The 18,459-nt window shown below is 36.4% G+C and overlaps 2 protein-coding genes across 2 annotated transcripts in view; one reads left to right on the top strand and one right to left on the bottom strand.

The window, feature by feature from the left end:
• Positions 1 to 1,272: 1,272 nt before the first annotated feature.
• Positions 1,273 to 5,510, top strand: selenop (selenoprotein P). Its single transcript, XM_058785549.1, has 5 exons — positions 1,273 to 1,423; positions 2,320 to 2,547; positions 2,726 to 2,935; positions 3,031 to 3,148; positions 4,087 to 5,510. The coding sequence occupies exons 2-5, from the start codon at positions 2,345 to 2,347 to the stop codon at positions 4,645 to 4,647; spliced, it is 1,092 nt and encodes a 363-aa protein (XP_058641532.1). The 5' UTR covers positions 1,273 to 1,423; positions 2,320 to 2,344; the 3' UTR covers positions 4,648 to 5,510.
• Positions 5,511 to 14,305: 8,795 nt separating this feature from the next.
• The window catches only part of ghra (growth hormone receptor a), a 39,584-nt gene continuing 35,430 nt past the window's right edge, over positions 14,306 to 18,459 (bottom strand). Inside the window, 5 exon segments of the mRNA XM_058783951.1 lie at positions 14,306 to 15,748; positions 15,751 to 16,518; positions 17,296 to 17,365; positions 17,619 to 17,709; positions 17,835 to 17,988. Of these exon segments, the coding sequence (XP_058639934.1) occupies positions 15,422 to 15,748; positions 15,751 to 16,518; positions 17,296 to 17,365; positions 17,619 to 17,709; positions 17,835 to 17,988 (1,410 nt within the window). The 3' untranslated portion in view covers positions 14,306 to 15,421.

The raw sequence follows: 18,459 nt of genomic DNA, 5'->3' as shown, positions 1-18,459 counted from the left end.
GCAGCGTTTAATGTATGACAAAATACTGATGCCTTTAAACGTAATTAAAGTAAGAACTAAGATTTGATTACTGGAAACATGTGTAAACTGTAAAATTAAATGTAAAAACAGAATACAACATAACCTTAATTCATATATCTTACAATAGTAACTAAACATCAATAGGTTTATACATAAGCTGAGTATGTTAAACCATTGCAGGTTTGCTAAACATTAGGCTAATCTAAAATGATTGTCAAAATTTGAGAGAAAAAGAAAAAACTAAAATCAAATAGATTAGACAATTCCTGAAGATGCTATTGATTTAATGCCCAGTTGTTATGACTTGGATATACAGTTTATTCTTAACTAAGAATAGACAAATGTATTGTCGAGATTTATGAGAATCAGTTTATCTAATAAATGATTTCATAACACCTTCTTCAAGTTAACTATTAACTAGCAGTAATCAGTTAAATGTGTTAACTGCATCTAAAGTGCATCACTAGGAGGTCAAACAGTCCTCCAGATCATGAGATCTGATAATGAACATTAACTAGTTGATCAATCATAAAACATAAGACGTTCTTGAGACTGTCTTTGAATGTTTATAAAAGGGTTTTGGATGTTTATGTAAGTTTTAAACACTTGTCTTCCAAGAAAATGCACTCTATCATTGTTTTTCCAGTCTTACAGAATTTTAAAAACAGGGTGTTCATCAAAGTTCAGCAAAAAGACAGGAAGTTTCAAAGTTTCATCTCAGCAGGAAAAGTGCTGACACTAACCCAGCTGTGCACTGCTGCACAAACAAAAATTACAGGAAGTTAAGAGAACCATGCAAATAAAATGATCATTGATTCTACGAATGAATGCTTTAATATTGCACACAATGCTCTGATACATAATTGGCTGTAATGTCTTTTCAGTGTTGCACTCAGCCCCCCACTTTTCAGCCCTTAGGGAAACAGAAGTCTGGAATGCAGTGTTCGTTAACTGTTTACTCTCTGGACTTTTTTTTTGTTGGCAAAAACAAGTGTAACTTTGCTATCAGTTTTTCTTTTCTTTCTTTTTTTTACATGAAAGAGACATGTGTGAAGAAATGAAAAAGTTAGAAAGGACAAAATGAAAAAGAAAATAAAAACAGACTTTGGCAGTGACACATACCAATACTTAATCCACTTTCTTTTTTTCCCTGCTCAAGCTTTGGCTTGTCCACTCAGAACATATTATGGAGGTTACAGACATTTACTGCTGATGCGTGTAACTCCTGGGGTGAATACGTGAGCTATTAAAGTTTTTGAAACAGGGACAGAGGGACCTTTGCCCTGCTTTCAGTCAGGAAAAACAAGAGGAGTATAAATAGGAGGAGCCGTGTGGGAGCGGGTTGTTTTTGTCTAGATCCAGCTCAGAAAGTATCTCTGCTGAAGACTCTCAAGTAAAACAAGTAAGTTTCTCATCAGTTATGAGATATCATATTTTTCTCTATTTCTTTTTTTTTTCCAGCCATTCTGAAAAACATCTTCTTTGCATTACTTAAGAATTTTTTTAATTATTCACATATATTTAAAGTTTAATGTAGGTATTAATGCATTATTTAAAACCAATTTGCACATTAATTTGGTTCTGACAACTGTGTGTAATGAAAATTTACAGTTTCCAGTTTCCTCCAATAGCATTTGTATGTACTATGGACTTTGCCCTAAACTTGATTCCATTGACTTTGATCACTAAATCAGGGTTAATTACCGTAATTACAGTTACATGATTATTATATGGCTAATACAAAAAAACGATATGGTTAGATATATAACTGCTGAGCAGACAGTAATGTCGATATGTGCTGACCAAAAGAGATTAGATTCCCCTGCAGAGTTTCCATCTTGTTACAAGTTTTACACCATTTTTCCTTGTTTACTGTTGAATTAAATATCAGCATTTTATTAGTATATTTTATTAGTATATCATATATATCTGTATATTTTATGGCTGACATTTGAGTATAATAAAAAATAAAATATACATACATAAAACTATTTATAATACAAAATGTTTTATTAGTATATTATTTTACAATAGTATATTTTATATAGCTGACATTAGAATAAAATAAATAATAAAATATATATTTATTTAAATTATAAAAATTAACGAATTTTGTGAATATGAATTCTGTGTACACACACACACAATTCATACTAACAAAATTCATAAATTAATAATAAATTCATAAAAATATATATGAATTGTTGATTTTCCGTTTGGAATTGTATCAGCAGTTTACAATTCAAATGTCTTCTATTTTTAATGGATATGAGACAACCTGTTGGTCTTTGTGTTTAGGTTAGTGGGTCTGTTGTTTGGAGTCATGTGGAAGGCACTCAGCCTTACCCTGGCTCTCTGCCTGCTGGTGGGCTGCAGTGCAGAGAGCGAAACAGAAGGAGCCCGCTGCAAACTTCCTCCCGTGTGGAGGATCGGAGAGGAGGAGCCCATGAAGAACGCTCTTGGACGTGTGACAGTGGTGGCTTACCTCCAGGCCAGCTGACTGTTCTGCTTGGAGCAAGCATCGAAGTGAGTGCACACTTTTTACTTTATACTAACAATTTCAAACATATCAAAGAAAAACAGCAAAACGTTGATGAGACCTTGTTTTTCAAACTCTTATCTGGTCGCATTCTTGATAGTGTTCTCTTTGTATTGTTTACACAAGGCGTATTTATCTAATCCAAATTGTTGAATGTTCTTCAAGGCTCAATGACTTGCTCCTGAAGTTAGAGAACCAAGGTTATGTAAATATAAACTACATGGTGGTAAACAACCGAGACGAAAGGTCCCAGCAGCTGCACCACTTGCTCAAAGAAAGACTGATGAATATCACCCTCTACACCCAAGACCTCAGTCAGCCGGATGTCTGGCAGGCAGTAAATGCTGAGAAGGATGACATCTTGGTCTATGACAGGTTCGGCTTACCACTCATCCAGTTCAATTCACCTGATGAACATGATCACTATATTACTTTAATAATATTTCACTAAACACCTTTTTCTCTACCAGGTGTGGCCGACTCACTTACCATCTGTCTCTTCCCTACACCATCTTGAGCCACCCACATGTGGAGGAGGCCATAAGACTTACTTATTGTGATGGTATTTGTGGAGAATGCAGCATTGAGGTAAAACAGCAGTGATAATAAATATAGTGTGTGATATACATAGAAAATAATATGCTTTCTGTAAGCTCAACAGCAGTTTGGACGTCTCTTTGGGAGGACGTCTCTTTGTTTACGTAAGGGCAGTCGCTCTGCACCATATAAGGAGAAGAAGGCGGGGCTACAGAAACGCCATTTAATGAATGTCTAGCGTGTCCTTAAAGCGGTAGATTTGAATGTGTGCAAGCGAATGCGCAGTGAGGGCTTTTTAATCGGCTTCGTTCAGAAAAAGAAATTCAGAATATGTACAAACACTTTCAATTATGTTGTTCTTTATTACAGATAATTCGTATTCCGTATAATGTTAATTTATTTATTATTCTTGGTGTTTCATACACGAATGCACATTTTAGGTAAGAATCCTCCACTGTTATTACTTAATGGCCATATAAAACAACAACAACAACAACAGCAAAACAAACAAACAAATAAATAAATAAAATAAAATAAATAAATAAATAAAAAACTTAAAAGTCAAAATTATTTTTAATGTTTAAACTAATATAAAAGTTTTTCTCTGGCTTTTGGATTTTGTAATATATGTTATGTTTTCTTTACCTGATACAATTTCATGTAAGTTGTTTGGCATGAAAATGCACATTTAAAAAAAGGTTATTTTTTGGGATCAGTTCTATGGCTCAGTGAAGAACATCCTTGGAACCTTTCCATTGCACAAAAAGGTCCTTATATTGGAAAAAGGTTCTTCAGATTAATAAAATGTTCTTGATAAATAAAAATTAAAAAAAACTTTTAAAAACTGTTCCCTGAAAGGTTCTTTGGGGGACCTAAACGGGTTCTTCTATGGCATCACTGAAAAAAAAAAAAAAAAAAACCTTTTGGAAGCTTTGTTTTATGAGTGCATAAAGTATTTTAATTTTGCCCTTTTCGTCTGGTCATTACAGAGTTCACTGCAACTTGAAAAGTGCAAGAAATCCACAGATGAGAATACACCAACAGAGGGAGAACAGCATCACCATCACGAACATCACGGTAATCATGGACATGGTCATGAAGGGCATCACCCCGACGGTGTGGAGAGGCACAGGCATCATCATCACCATCATCACCACCATGGCCAACAACAAGTTGATGTAGGTCAGCAGATCCTGACCCAGGTTGACTTTGGCCAGGCAGCCGTTGAGCCACCAATCATGAAACGGCCTTGAGCTAAGCACACTAGGTGAAAAGTTCAGTACAGCTGACAGCAGGGGGCAGACGCTCCAGCTACCAGCTGATGCTGACACTGACGACAGCTCTTTGGTGACAGCAACGGGCGTGTGGCAGGCCTTTGACACTGTGAGGGGGCTCTTCCAGCCTCCTGACACTGACAGGGCCTGAAGGAGGACAACCACGTCAGGGAGACCTGACAGTGACGTCCCGTCCCACAAGCTGAATGAGAGCTGTCGCAAAAAGCCTGAGCCTGACCAGCTGGGGATGCGAGTTGAGTATGACAGGAGAAGTAAGCAGGGCCGTTGGCTTTGTAACAATCTTGTCTGATCATTTATAGCTTCACGTAAACATCAGTGAACCCCACATTGCTGGTCAACGCTCTCAGTTAATCTTACCAACTAGTATTTGCACCTCAGTGTGTGGCAGCACTGGACCTTGGCATCCCATTCAGAACAATTAGCAAATTGGTTATTGTTAGAAGGAAGATAAATAATTCAGGAACATCTAAATGACAAAATGTGCACTAGATTTGGATATTTTTTTTGGTTACATCAAACAAACTTTAATGGGTCCAGTGTCTGTTTGCTTCTGAGAGTGTGTTAGGTTCATCATGTTACTGTCTTTTCACCTCTAGGTGCTTTATGTGGCCTTTATGAAGGCAGGTGCGGAAACTATGAACTAGTGGTGCCTGTTTGATGTTAGGCCACACAGAGCAGAGGGCAAAGGTCATGTAACATCCTGTAACCCTTGCTATACCCAATTAAAGCTATCCTATATGAAAATCTGGGGTATTAAAATCTTTTTTCTTTCTTTTTTCCTGGTATTCTGTGAGATGTTTTAGTTTTGCCATGTGGAGATGGAGGTGGTAAAGTAGGCGGAATGATTCTGATCTTAAAAGTTTCTTCTTAAGGACCAAACACTGTTGAATTATCTAGAATCTATATCTGTATTTTTCTAGTTAGTAGAAAAGATGTTGTAAGGGGATTGTAAAATGCATTTCATATTTGGCATTACAAAAATGTTAATGGATCATAGGGAAATGCACAAAAATTGTAATTTGTTACTACACATTTATTAGAGTGGAATTTGTATCCAAGGGAGTAACTGGAAAAAGGTTAAGTCATTGTTATCTTGAGAAAGATTGTTTGAAACATTTTACATACTTAATGAAGGTTGTCTGGAAAATCTAGTATCACCTGGAAGACCTGAGAAACTGTATGAAAAAATGTATGTTGTGGTGCCAATGACATATGAATGTAAAACGCATGTGAAATGTAAGACAGAAAAAAACATGTTACTCAGATAAACTCAAATAAAGTAAAAAAAAAAAAACCTTGAGTGAACTGTACTTTGATTTACAGTATGTGGAACAGACACAAAACATCCTACCAGTAATTCACGAGTTTGTGTGCCCATATAATCTTAGCATTAGCGGTAAACAGATTTGGCTTGATGTCTGCAGTGGAGGGCTCAGAGAGACTATTCTACTTGAGCTCCAAAAGCCCCCCTATAGACAGAAGGATAAATTAAATAAATATGTATAAAGGAGGAGATGGGGAGGTGGAAGGATGCCGAAAGAACTAAAAACGGAAATGGTAAGAGGCTGTTTTTATACTCGGCTATTAATTGGAAGATTAGATGGGCGTACTCCTCCCAAAATTACGTTAATAACTTCACTTCACATATGATTATTTGTTTTATCATTTAAATCAATATTTACTTTTTTTTATTTAAAAATGTTATAAAATATTTTATTTAGATATTATATATAAATATAATATTTTAATTAATTAAATTAAATTAAATTAATGGATTATAAATACATTGTTTTATTATGAATTAATGTACAATATACGTATAACATAAAGTAATTTTTCGAAGGTAAATAAATATTGGTAACACTTTATTTTACAGTGTCCTTGTTATATGTTACATGTACTTGTAGTAATGATAGTTAACCCTAACCCTATAAGTACACTTTGTACTCAGTACTTGCATAATTACATTGCAACTATGGCACTTTAAAATAAAGTGTAACCTAAATATTTTATTTTATTATAACTTTTAAATTTTGTTTAGATAATTTATATATGTACTTTATATATATAGTAATTTATATACTATTCTTTGCATACAAACGTTTAAATCATCAGCAAATGTAATTAACTACACATTTTTTTAAAGGGAAAATATAACAAAACCAGTTCAAACCAATTCTTTTTATTGTTTTATGTCATTCCGAAGTTCACCAAAAGATGGCGCGCGCGCACTGATTCATCTTTCGTCCATGTTGTTTTCCCTTTGAGAGCCTCTCCAGCATTTTTCTCCCAGACCTGCTGGACCATGAGCTGTCTGTAGTGTTTCCTTTTAGATCCGGTTTAGACACACAGATGTCTCTAGTCATACGCGTGGAACTTAAACACACAGTCTCCTGGCAGAAAACACGGGTAACGTTAGAGAGAACGTGAAGGAGAAATGATCCCTTTTAACCGCTGCCATGCAATACCTAATTGCCAAATTAATGTCATTTTTCAGAAAATTACTTGCACTATTAATAGCAAGACAGCATATGAGCCTCTAAATTGCAAACTAAGGGTTTCTATGTAGGAACCCACATAACTGTTTCAACTGTTATATTCATCAGTGAGATTTTCATCGACGTTTAGCAAAGAAATAATTAACAGTGTAGGTTTTTTTTGTTTTGTTACCATTTGTATAACCACAGATTGTATAACCACAGATTTACTACAAATACTTATTAGGCTAAACTATGGACAGTGCAGCAAAATCATAGTTAATTTGTGGTTACTATGGTTTAACTATAATAACCACGTTTGTTTGTTTTTATTTGTAGAAAAACCATAGTTAATTTTCGTAAGGGCTGGTACTAATATGTACTTTCAAACTACTAATATGTTCATTTAAAGGGATAGTTCACCCAAAAAATGAAAATTCTGTCATTAATTATTCGCCCTCATGTAGTTCCAAACCCGAAAGATCTTTGTTCACACATGTGTGGTACTCTCGTGAACGCGTGTCGAAAACTGACATGGAAGAGGAGAAATAGTTGATTAAAGTAGTTATTTTTGTTTTCTTTGAGCACAAAAAGTATTCTCGCAGTTTTATAAAATTACGGTTGAACCACTGATGTCAAATGGACTATTTTATTGATGTCCTTACTACCTTTCAGGGCCTTGAACTTTGCTGTCTATGCAGGGTCAGAATAAAGCTCTTGAATTTCATCAAAAATATCTTAATTTGTGTTCCGAAGATAAAAGAAGGTCTTACAGGTTTGTAACGACATGAGGGTGAGTAATTAACAACATAATTTTCATTTTTAGGTGAACTATCCCTTTAAGGTTCTAATGTGTACAATTTAGATGCAAATATGTACCTTTTAACTTTTGTACTGCCCTAGTGACAGCTTGTACTTTTTTCTGAGAGAGTATAGTGAAAATGTTCATGAAAAGGCCTCAGTTTCTTTCAGACCTCATGACTTTCAGGATATTTCATTGTTTTCAAATCAGCAAGGGCGCTGTGGGTTGTGTGGACAAGTAATAATTTGATCCCCGAAATATTTAGCATAAGATCAAGAATGACGTTCCCTCATTTCAACAGCCCTTGAGATGCCATATAAACGTCAGCTCTTTTAAACACATCTCAAACCTCCCGTTCAAAGCATGCAATGCAAAAGGTCAACAAGCAAGTAGAGGCAATAAATGGTCAGGGTGGGTGGCTTTGATAGGCTTAATTGGCCTGAAGATCCAGTGCAGGAGAGCAGAGACTCATGGCCAATTACTTACAATGTCCTGAGAGGCGGACTGTGAGAGCGGGCTACACAGATCCAATCAGCCTCACACAGTGTTGCTAAGTACGCACCGCTCGCCAAATTGCCTGATCTGCTTTCCCTATCAGCTGGGGTCCTGCTGCTTCTGTATCCACTTAGCAGAGACCGGAGAGCTTCTATCTGGTACTTGCTGGACGCCTGCTCTTCCCCTCGTTCCTGGTACATTAAGGCTTCGGTGGTGTTGACCTGGCCTTCATAATGCATCAGGCCTTCTCCACAGCATGGCTCTCAATGATGTAGTTAAGTTAGTCTGTCATACACATCACACCAACATCATATTAATGGACCCCTTGTGCTGTAGGTTACAGTTTGTTCCTGTTTTCCATTACAACGCTGTGAAATGAGAATGAAGACAACTTCCTGAGGTGTTATGAACTGGATATTACCCATGCGTAAGTGAGATGATCCATTTATTCATATCATAAGTGCCATGTCCATTAGCACCGTGGCATACTACAGAAACAGTAAAGTATATCTATCATAGTAATGTAATACATATATGTGACTCTGGACCACAAAACCAGTCACAAGTAGCACGGGTATATTTGCAGCAATAGCCAACAATACTGTCACGTAATGTGGAAGCAAGGAGAAAGCAGGAGGCATGAAATAACTTAAACTGTCTTTAATGACGAAACACAGGGATAATCCTGACAAACCCGAACTGAACAGACAGGAATTAAAGTACACAGGATGATTCACAAACACAGGTGCAGGGGATAAATCAATGAAACTAAACGATGAATAATCAGTTAACTAAACAAGAACAACCAAATAAGGGCATAAGGAAACACGGGGAAAAACTAGAACATGGAACACATGGACAGAAAACACAACACAAGCCTGACATTACCTCCCCCTCCCAGAAGGCGCGTGCCTCATAAAATCTACCGGGGAGGGGGGTGGGCGCTCTGGAGGCCCCTCAGGACAGGTAACACACAGGGATGGTCGGGCTCCAGAGCGGGACCCGATCCGGGAGACCCTGGCGGAACAAGAAGCTTGGGAAGCCATGGCGGATGGATAGTCCAGGGAGCCATGGCGGAGCAGGGAGCTCAGGAGGCCATGGTGGATCGTCCTCCGTGGCCTTGGCCAACGGCCTGGCCCCTACGGCTGGAGCTCTATTAGCCCGCCCCCAAAAAATTACTTGGAGAATCTCGGGTCTAGAGGCCCACCCTGGGCTGGATTTGGGGACTGGATCTCTCTCAGGGCCGGATATGGGGACTGGAGCCCTCACTGGGCTGGATTCAGGAACAGGACCCCTCTTTGGGCTAAACTCAGGAACAGGAGCCCATTCAGGGCTAGGCTCGGAATCAGGACATGAGACCAACAGCCCTCCTTGGGCTGAACGTGGTGACAGGAGCCCTCTCAGGAACCGATTCCATCGAGGCAACACGAGAAGCAAGCGGCTTGGGAATGGCCTCCATGGCCTGCTTCTGAGGAACCTTGACTTCAGAGCGGGGGATAAATCAATTAAACTAAATGAGGAATAATCAATGAACTAAACAAGAACAGGAACAACTAAATAAGGGCATAAGGAAACACAGGGAAAAACTAGAACATGGAACACATGGACAGAAAACACAACAAAAGCCTGACAAATACATTGTATGGGTCAAAATGATCGATTTTTCTTTTATGCCAGAAATCATTAGGATATTAAGTAAAGATCATGTTCCATGAAGATATTTAGTAAATTTCCTACCATAAATATATCAAAACTTAATTTTTGATTAGTAATATGCATTGCTAAGGACTTAATTTGGACAACTTTAAAGGCAATTTTCTCAATATTTTGATTTTTTGCACCCTCAGATTCCAGATTTTCAAATAGTTGTATCTTGGCCAAATATTGTCCGATCCTAACAAACCATACATCAAAGCTTTTCAGATTTTTGATGTATAAATCTCAATTTCAAAAAATGTATTTTATGAATTTTTTGTGGTCCAGGGTCACATATTATCTGGAAGTAGAAATGGTTTGAGAAACAGAAATGTGTGTATTATATATATATATATATATATATATATATATATATATATATACACAATAATTTGTTGGGAGATTGCACTAGTGCTCAGATGTTTGGGGTCAGTAAGAGTTTTCTTTTGCTCACCAAGGCTTCTTTTATTTGATTTAAAATACATTAAAAATACTATTATTGCGAAATATTATTACAAATTAAAATAACTGTTTGCTATTTTAATATAATATAAAATGTAATTTATTCCTGTGATTGAAAAGCTGAATTTTCACCATCATTACCCCAGTCTTCAGTGTCACATGATCTTTCAGAAATCATTCTAGTATGCTGATTTGGTGTTCAAGAAACATTTCTTATTATTAGTGTTGCAAACAATATTTTTGACCGTGAGACATTTTTCAGGATTCTTTGATGAACCGAAAGTTCAAAAAAACATTTATTTGAAATAGTATTTTTTTAAATTATAATTAATAAAATAAGTTAATGAAATTATTTTATTATTATAAATAATACAATAAAATTGTAATAATTAATATTTTAATAAATATATTTCCTGCTATTCACTACAAAGGCAGAAAGGCACTAAAAAAGGCACTACACTTTTCCTTATCTGTAAAAATATTGTGGAATACAAGTTTAGTAGAACTCTCTTTATGGTATACTGCTTTATAATTGTAGACTCTTGGGTGCCCATAATGCAAGTCTAACACTTTTTCCTCTTTCACTTCTATTGCTTGCTTAAAAATGAATTCTGTTCACATGCTGGAGGCTTTTTTCAGTTGTTGTTCACAATCCATCTTGTGTTCAGGGCTATTTCTGTTTATTTTTTACCAGTCTATCCTCACCTTGAGGGAAATGATGTCTGAAGAGCCGAAACATATATTTTCACAGTAATACCCAAGTGCACAGTACACACATTCAGCCAGAACAATATACTAATATTACCTGCAACAAGATTAACTTAACAGTCCAGTCCATGTCTATAAATAAAACATGAAACAACCAACAGCATACGGCCACAGATAATCTAATAGTTTGAAGCTATCTTTATTAAATTGAAGAAAACAGAACAAAGCAAATGCTGAAAATTAAGATCATTTGAGGTATGACGAATTCATCCAATTCCAAATAGCAAACCGTACAAATGTTTCAATAACAAACCTGAATCAAGTTCTTTATAATGTCTCTAGTAATGCTCAGCGGTGTGCATCCATAAGGCAAATACATCATTTGGCACAAAACTGCTCCAAAAATATCTAGTCACATACAGGACTAACCGTACAGAAGATTAAATGTACTAGCATGTCTATATATCATGTGCATTTGTCAACTTGCATGTACAGACAGGCATTTAACTGCCAATGCATTTTAAGAATTTCGTAAAAGACAGAGATTCATAAGAAAAAGCTACATGAGAAGGAAAGAGAGGAGCAGCGCTGCAGGAACGCAACATACAGCAGAAGCTAAAATGCATTTCGTACACCACATATCATGAGAGCTTAAGACATTTCCATTAAAACACGAACATGCTGGTTTCACAGCAATGGCAGCAGCAGAAGAGTTGTATAATACTTGATATTTCTCAATAAGGCAATATCTTTACATATAAAAGAATGGCACGTTGCTTAGCACAGTGTTAAGATTGACTACATCATGTATAGGCCTATTAATCATATATACACATAATAAACATGTGCAGGACTTCACAAGTGAAATCGTTACTCCTCATTTATGCTTTATCCTTACTGATTTAGCTTATGTCCTGTTGTGTGTGTGTGGAGGCACATAGAGTGTAGGCCATTAAAAATCTGTCTTATATATCAGAAATATATCATATATATTATATTAAATACTTTATATTTCTGCATGTCATAATATAAAAGTAAATCGTTTTTTTCTTCGTTTTCTCCAGCTCAATATAAGAAAAATCTAAATACTTTCTCCTGTACCATTTTTAAAATTTTTTAGCTCTACACCAATATCTACACTACATATATGGTAACACTTTACAATAAGGTGTCATTTGTTAACATTAGTTAATGTATTAACTAACATGAGCAATACATTTATTACACTATTTATTAATCTTTGTCAATGTTAGTTAATAAAAATAAAGTTGTTCATTGTTTGTTCATGTTAGTTCACAGTGCATTAACTAATGTTAACAAGCACAACTCCTGATTTTAATAATGCATTAGTAAATGCTGAAATTAACATTAACTAAGATTAATCAATGCTGTAGAAGTATTGTTCATTTTTAGTTCATGTTAACTAAAGAACCTTATTGTAAAGTGTTACCACATATATCTCTGAGCTTCAGCATCAAGTCAACTCCTCTCCGGCTCATTGTTCAACAGTTTTTGGTCCCATATGTCTTAGGTGTATCTGTGTGTTTGCACAATAACACAGGCTTAGCATCATAATTATGGCACTTCATTCTACTGCAGTACAATAGAACACTCAAATTGTACTAAATAAATTGTTAAATCAAACAATTTGACACACTTGATAAGCCTGAGCTGTTATTATGAAAACACATACAGTGCCCTCCAAAAGCAATTTAAAAAAGTTTTGTATTTAAATCGATTTTTCTCAGTAAATAAAACTATGGATCTGAGATTAAATACAGAGTTTACTTGTGGACTATCAAGTATTTAAGGACATGTTAACCTACGTGCAGGTTAAAAATAACAGTACATTTTAGACCTTTCGCATACTAAGGAAAAAACTGACCACAAAGTCTGCCCTAGACAAGCAGGTTCTGCTCATGGCATCTGTACAGATCTGGCAGAACATCAACAGGGAAAGATCAGCCTTGTTCTGTGATGTCTGTGAATAGTCATTTACGAAGATCAGTTCATCCAAAACATAATATTCTGTCATTATTTATAGTGTTATTTTATTCTGTGGAAAACAGAAACACCAAAAAAAAAAAATATATATATATTTGTATGCGCCCTACCATAAGTGTCCGCACCTCAAGAACCGCTGAGACTAAATGAGTGAGCCAGCGAGTTGAACTCAAAGACTGGATAATTGAACAAATTGTTTGGATTAGGATTGGATTAGATTTATAAATTGGACTATACAAGTCATTCCTGAATTGTTCAACTGACTGACTTCACTCTTAAAAATAAAGGTTCTTTATTGGCATCAATGGTTCTATGAAGATCCTTGAACATCCATGGAACCTTTCAAATGCAGAAAAGGTTCTTTAAAGGTTTAAAGGTTGAAAAAGGTTCTTTTTTTTTTTTTTTTTTTAGAAATTCTTCAAAATGGTTCTTTTAAGAACTGTTCACTGAAAGGTTCTTTGGGGAACCACATGGTTCTTCTATGGCATCACTGCAAAAATACCCTTTTGGAACCTTTGTTATTAAGAGTGTTCATGACCCAATCTAAATGGAGCTGAACATTATCACAGAATAACAGCTTCAAATTTGGTTTGTTCATCACGCAAAGCTTTCAAATGACATCAGGAGACTTTCAGCCATATTGATGACTTTTATGGGTCTTTAAAGTCATGGTCTATTGTTTTTGTAAACGACGAGGCTAAGATCTGCCTGAAGAATCTGTTTAAATATAGATTGAATTGAACTATTGAACTATTCCTTTAGCTTCCGTTGGAATATGCAATATTAATCATTAAGAGCAATTCATTGTGTCAAATGGTTTGCCAAACTGTCTGTATACCTTTAATATACTGGTTAAGTGTTTGGGGGACAAATAAATTTACCTCAAAATCAGAATAAAAATAAAAGAATTTGGGGGCACAAATAAATCAAAATCAGAAGAAAATCAAATGCTTTTGGAAGGCACTGCAACTACAACAGACACCTAAAACAAGTCAGGACCCAGTATTCAAGCATCATAGGCAAACCCAGGACCAACTGAGCTTGTAATCCAAAGGCTCCTTCGTCACAATCATATACCTCCACTGTGCTTCTCTAAAAACAGAGAACATGTAAGAATCACAAAGCGCTCAAAATAAGCTCATCAATACAACTTAACAAGCAAAACCTTTTCTGTACAAACTTATCAACAGCATAGAATTACATCTGTGAGAAATTCACTGACTGAGCTTCTAATGTGTGTCTTGAGAACTCTTAACAGTCTATGGTTGTAAAAAAAAAAAAAAAAATAATAATAATAATTCTCCAGTTATTATTTCTTCTATTATAATGCATTGATTTCATAAAATAGCTGTAGTTAAAAGCAGCCTTTGTCCCTGTGTAGAGGCTGTGGTGCACAAGAGTATGCTGTTTCTAGAGGACATCACTGAATTAACTGTCCTGACAAGAATTATAGCCTTATTTAATGGCAAGACTTTGTCTAATAAAACAAGTCCAAAAATTGGCACATCTTTCCCAGCTATTCTGTACTGTAACTCCCATTGTAAATGCGTGTATACATTTATAGTGTCTTCTTCAATATAAAACTGCTACATGTACAAAGGTAACACATAAGAAAACTTGCCATACAGTTTGCATTGCACAGCGAAGACTTTACAAGCGCTTTCTTTTGACAATTCCCCTGGATACATTAATACAAATAAAGACAAGTTCATTTTTCATTTTTTGAACAAGTAAAGGTAGCACCTTGTTCAGTGGGCTAATATCATTACAAAACTTGTCTCAACATTTTCTAGTAATGATCTCAAATATTACAGTCATATACAGTGATGCTAAAATACACATCTGCACCACAGCCCCATTTTTTAGTGTTTAAGCATATTGAAACAGTTCATTTGCTGAGTTTATCCATCTGACTATGGCAGAGGATAAAATGTGCAGAAAAGACGCAGCGCTCAAAATGGCTCCCATAAATATGGAGAAGCAGGTTCCCTTAAAAAGATTAACAAAAATAACGACTCGTCCACAAAACGAAATATTTTGGGAACCTTAAAAATGATGCAATGGGATATATTTAATATTCCATATTGCGAGCAAATCCAGGTTGAGGAAATCACAGTAAAGCGATACGTCTTTCACTTGTGTGTAAACAATTTTGTATAAAGATATGTTTGAATTTATCTTATTGAATCTATTTCATCCGAATGCCACTCTAGCTTTTGATCTGCATCTTTGTAATAAGATAAACACATTTTCAAAATGGTTCTCAGACACAGCAAGCGAGCATATTTCTGTAGTCTTTTTTTTTTTTTTTTTGCATGTAACCAGCTGACGTTTCTGATTGTAAATTGATAACACATTTATACTCTCTCGGCGAGCTAGCGTAGCACTACTGCAATAGCTGACAGAAAAGAAACGTTTTCAGCTTCTTACATTTTGTAGCATACAGCAGAGAAAATTCATGTGCAGAATTTCTGTCCCGTGTCGCGCCATTCATGCAACTTTGGTTTCCAGCAGTGAGAAGGTACAACAAGACCATGAACTTTGCTCTTTTTAGTCTCTTCATGGGGTCAGGTTTCCCAGAAGGTCTGGGGTGAGGTACCCCATGGGCATGGTTGGCATTGCTGGGAGGTGTTTGTTTGGGCTGTGAGGGCATATCGCAGGCTGTGAGGAAGGAGGATTCAGGAGGAGGCTGTGCTGGCCATCCACTTCCTGCACTACAGTATAGTCTGACACTGGGGGCAGTATGGGGGCTGGAGGAGCTTCGGGAAGAAGGTACGGCGTCTGGGAATCGCTGGTGGACACCAGGTACTCCCCGTTCCAGAGGTTTCCCTCAATAGCTTGGGTTGGAAATGTTTGGTACCCCTGCTCAGGACCAGGGCTGGGCGGCACGTCAGCGGAAAGTTGTCTGGCTGTGTTCTCTGAGGTGTAGGCTCCATCGGAAACCAGCTGGAATTGTATCTTCTTCTCATTCTCTTCTTCCTTCTTTTTCTCCGGAGAGCTGTTCAGTTGTCCAGGTGAAAGCACCACTCCTCCTGCTGGTGTGAAATCGCTTACTTGGGCATAAAAGTCCATGTTAACCCAGCTGGGCACAGCAGGTTGCGTTTGAATGGGCGTCTCCTCAACTTCTGATGTCTGTTGGACGCCAAGGTCAGGGATGGACGAACTGCTTCTGGAAACCAGAGGGTGGTTATCTCCCCGTCCAGAATGGCCAGGCAGAAGGGAAGCCAAGTCCTCGGCATTTGGGATTTCTGGGTCGTAGCAGCTAGCACGACCCGAATCGTCGTCGCTTTTGAAATTAAGGACGTGAGAAGAGCCTGAGCGGGACAAGCCCAGCAGATGTTGTGTATCAGAACTCTCATTCTTCTCTGCAGGGTCATCAAGGTCCAGCTGGATGAACTCCACCCATGGATCCTCGTGGTAGAAGTCCGGCTTGTACATATCCTGACTGCTCAGCAAAGAATTGAGCTGGTCAAGCTTTCCATTCTGTCAGTGAAAGAGAGAATATATGGTGTTATTAGATAGGACATAAGTGCTAATTAATAATAAATAAATAAAAATTCGTTAATTAAATAAAAAAATAAAACTGTGATAGAAAAAATACATTAAATCATTTTCAAAAGCATTTGTATTTCAAACATTACATTTTTATGTGGGCATAGGTGTGTTTGTTCTCGATTGCTCTGGGGATTTAATTGTTTCTTGCTTACACTACACTCTAAAAATGGAGTATGAGGGTTGTTTAATTAACAAGTCCCCAAGCTTTTTGTAGGTTTTAATAATTACAGGATAACACCAACAACATGTCAACAAATATGACCTTTTCAAAACAAGCAAATTCTGCAGTGATTCATTCCACTTTGCAGCTCATGCTAGATTTGCACACAGGCTTAATCTTGTCAGTCTAATTTTATAATGCAACAGTGAAAAAATTCTTATGTAAGGCTCTGTGTAATGTTCTCATTCATGTATTCACCTCTCATTGTTTTGCTGACAATTGCTGTAATGTATTTTATGATGAGCAACATGCCAGGCTTAATGTCTTTGTCATTAAAAAAAAAAAAAAAAAAACCCCAGTAATTCTTAAATCTTTTATCCTGTCTTATATATCAGCAAAAACACACTGGACAATACATTTTCCATGCTATATATACTGTATTACACATTATAATTACTTGCAGTTGCAAAAACAAGACAAATGTAATCTGTATAAAAAGATTAACAACATAAGGTACAAGTTGTACATGCTTAATGCAGAATTACCTTCAGCAGCTCTGGGTCAATGCCTTTAATTTTAGGTGCAGGAATAGGTGGTAAAAATATTACCATCAACCTGTGAAAACAAATTAGTGAATAATTTGAAAACAAATTATGCATTTGTAACTGTGTTGTTCCAAGTTTGTGTAGACAGAGCAATTCCCTGCTTATTGCTTAACATTGAAAATTGAAAATTCAAAAAAAATTTCATTTCAATTCAAAAGCTTCATTTTCATTGTGTAGCATACCATTTTTAGGCCTTTTATTTTGGGTCGAAATATGACCATATTATGATACACCCTATAGGGGTTTAAAAAAAATGGTCTCACCTCTGCTGCTGAGAGAAGATGAGGAGGACAAGTAGAATCACCAATCCAATCACTCCAAAAATCAACACCAACGTCATCGGGAACGTTGATTCTGTGCAAAGAGAAATGGTCTTTTCTTACCCTGGAGCATTTTGCTTAACTGATTCCTGATGGTTGAGCTGCACAGCTGCTTTTACTTTGTGCAAACAACAAGTCAAGTTTCTGGCGTCGACTAACCTTTGCTTGGTATCTGTGCCACATGCACAATGATGCTGTCACTGAATTCGCCAAAGTTGTCAAAGGCCGACATCTTGCAGCGCACCCGGACTTCATATTCTTTGTCAGTATGTAAACCATAGATGGACTGCTGTGTGCCACTCTCCAGGTCCAACTGCGAAAAAATGATGAAAAAGTATAGTAACAAAAGCACAAAACAAGGGATTGAGCAATGAACTAGCATTTGTGTGCCATTATGTTTACTCAGAGAGAGACAAATTGATATGTGAAAAGAACTGTACGTTTTCTCCAGGGCTGTCAATTTAATGTGTTGTGAAATGGTAAACAGATTTAATGTTAATTTAGTTGACAAATTGCAAAAAGGATTACAGTGGACTGTAGGCCAATGATATGGAAATAAAACAATATTTAAAGCCACTTTTTCAATGCGTATTTAATAACATAATGACTTTTAATTATCTTCCTTTGAGGGGCTTTTCTCAACAATGTTATTTATTTGTTTTTCTCCAAGCCTTGCTTCGTAACATTACTTTTTTGTACTAATCTAGCTTCATTTTAACCCACAAAGAGAATAACTGTCAAGAACCTCACTAAAATAATCCTTAAAGTTTATATCTGAAACTCT

The sequence above is a fragment of the Onychostoma macrolepis genome, chromosome 08, assembly GCF_012432095.1.
Source record: "Onychostoma macrolepis isolate SWU-2019 chromosome 08, ASM1243209v1, whole genome shotgun sequence".
NCBI classification, from domain to species: Eukaryota; Metazoa; Chordata; class Actinopteri; order Cypriniformes; family Cyprinidae; genus Onychostoma; species Onychostoma macrolepis.
This window is presented reverse-complemented; position numbering and strand designations above follow the sequence as displayed.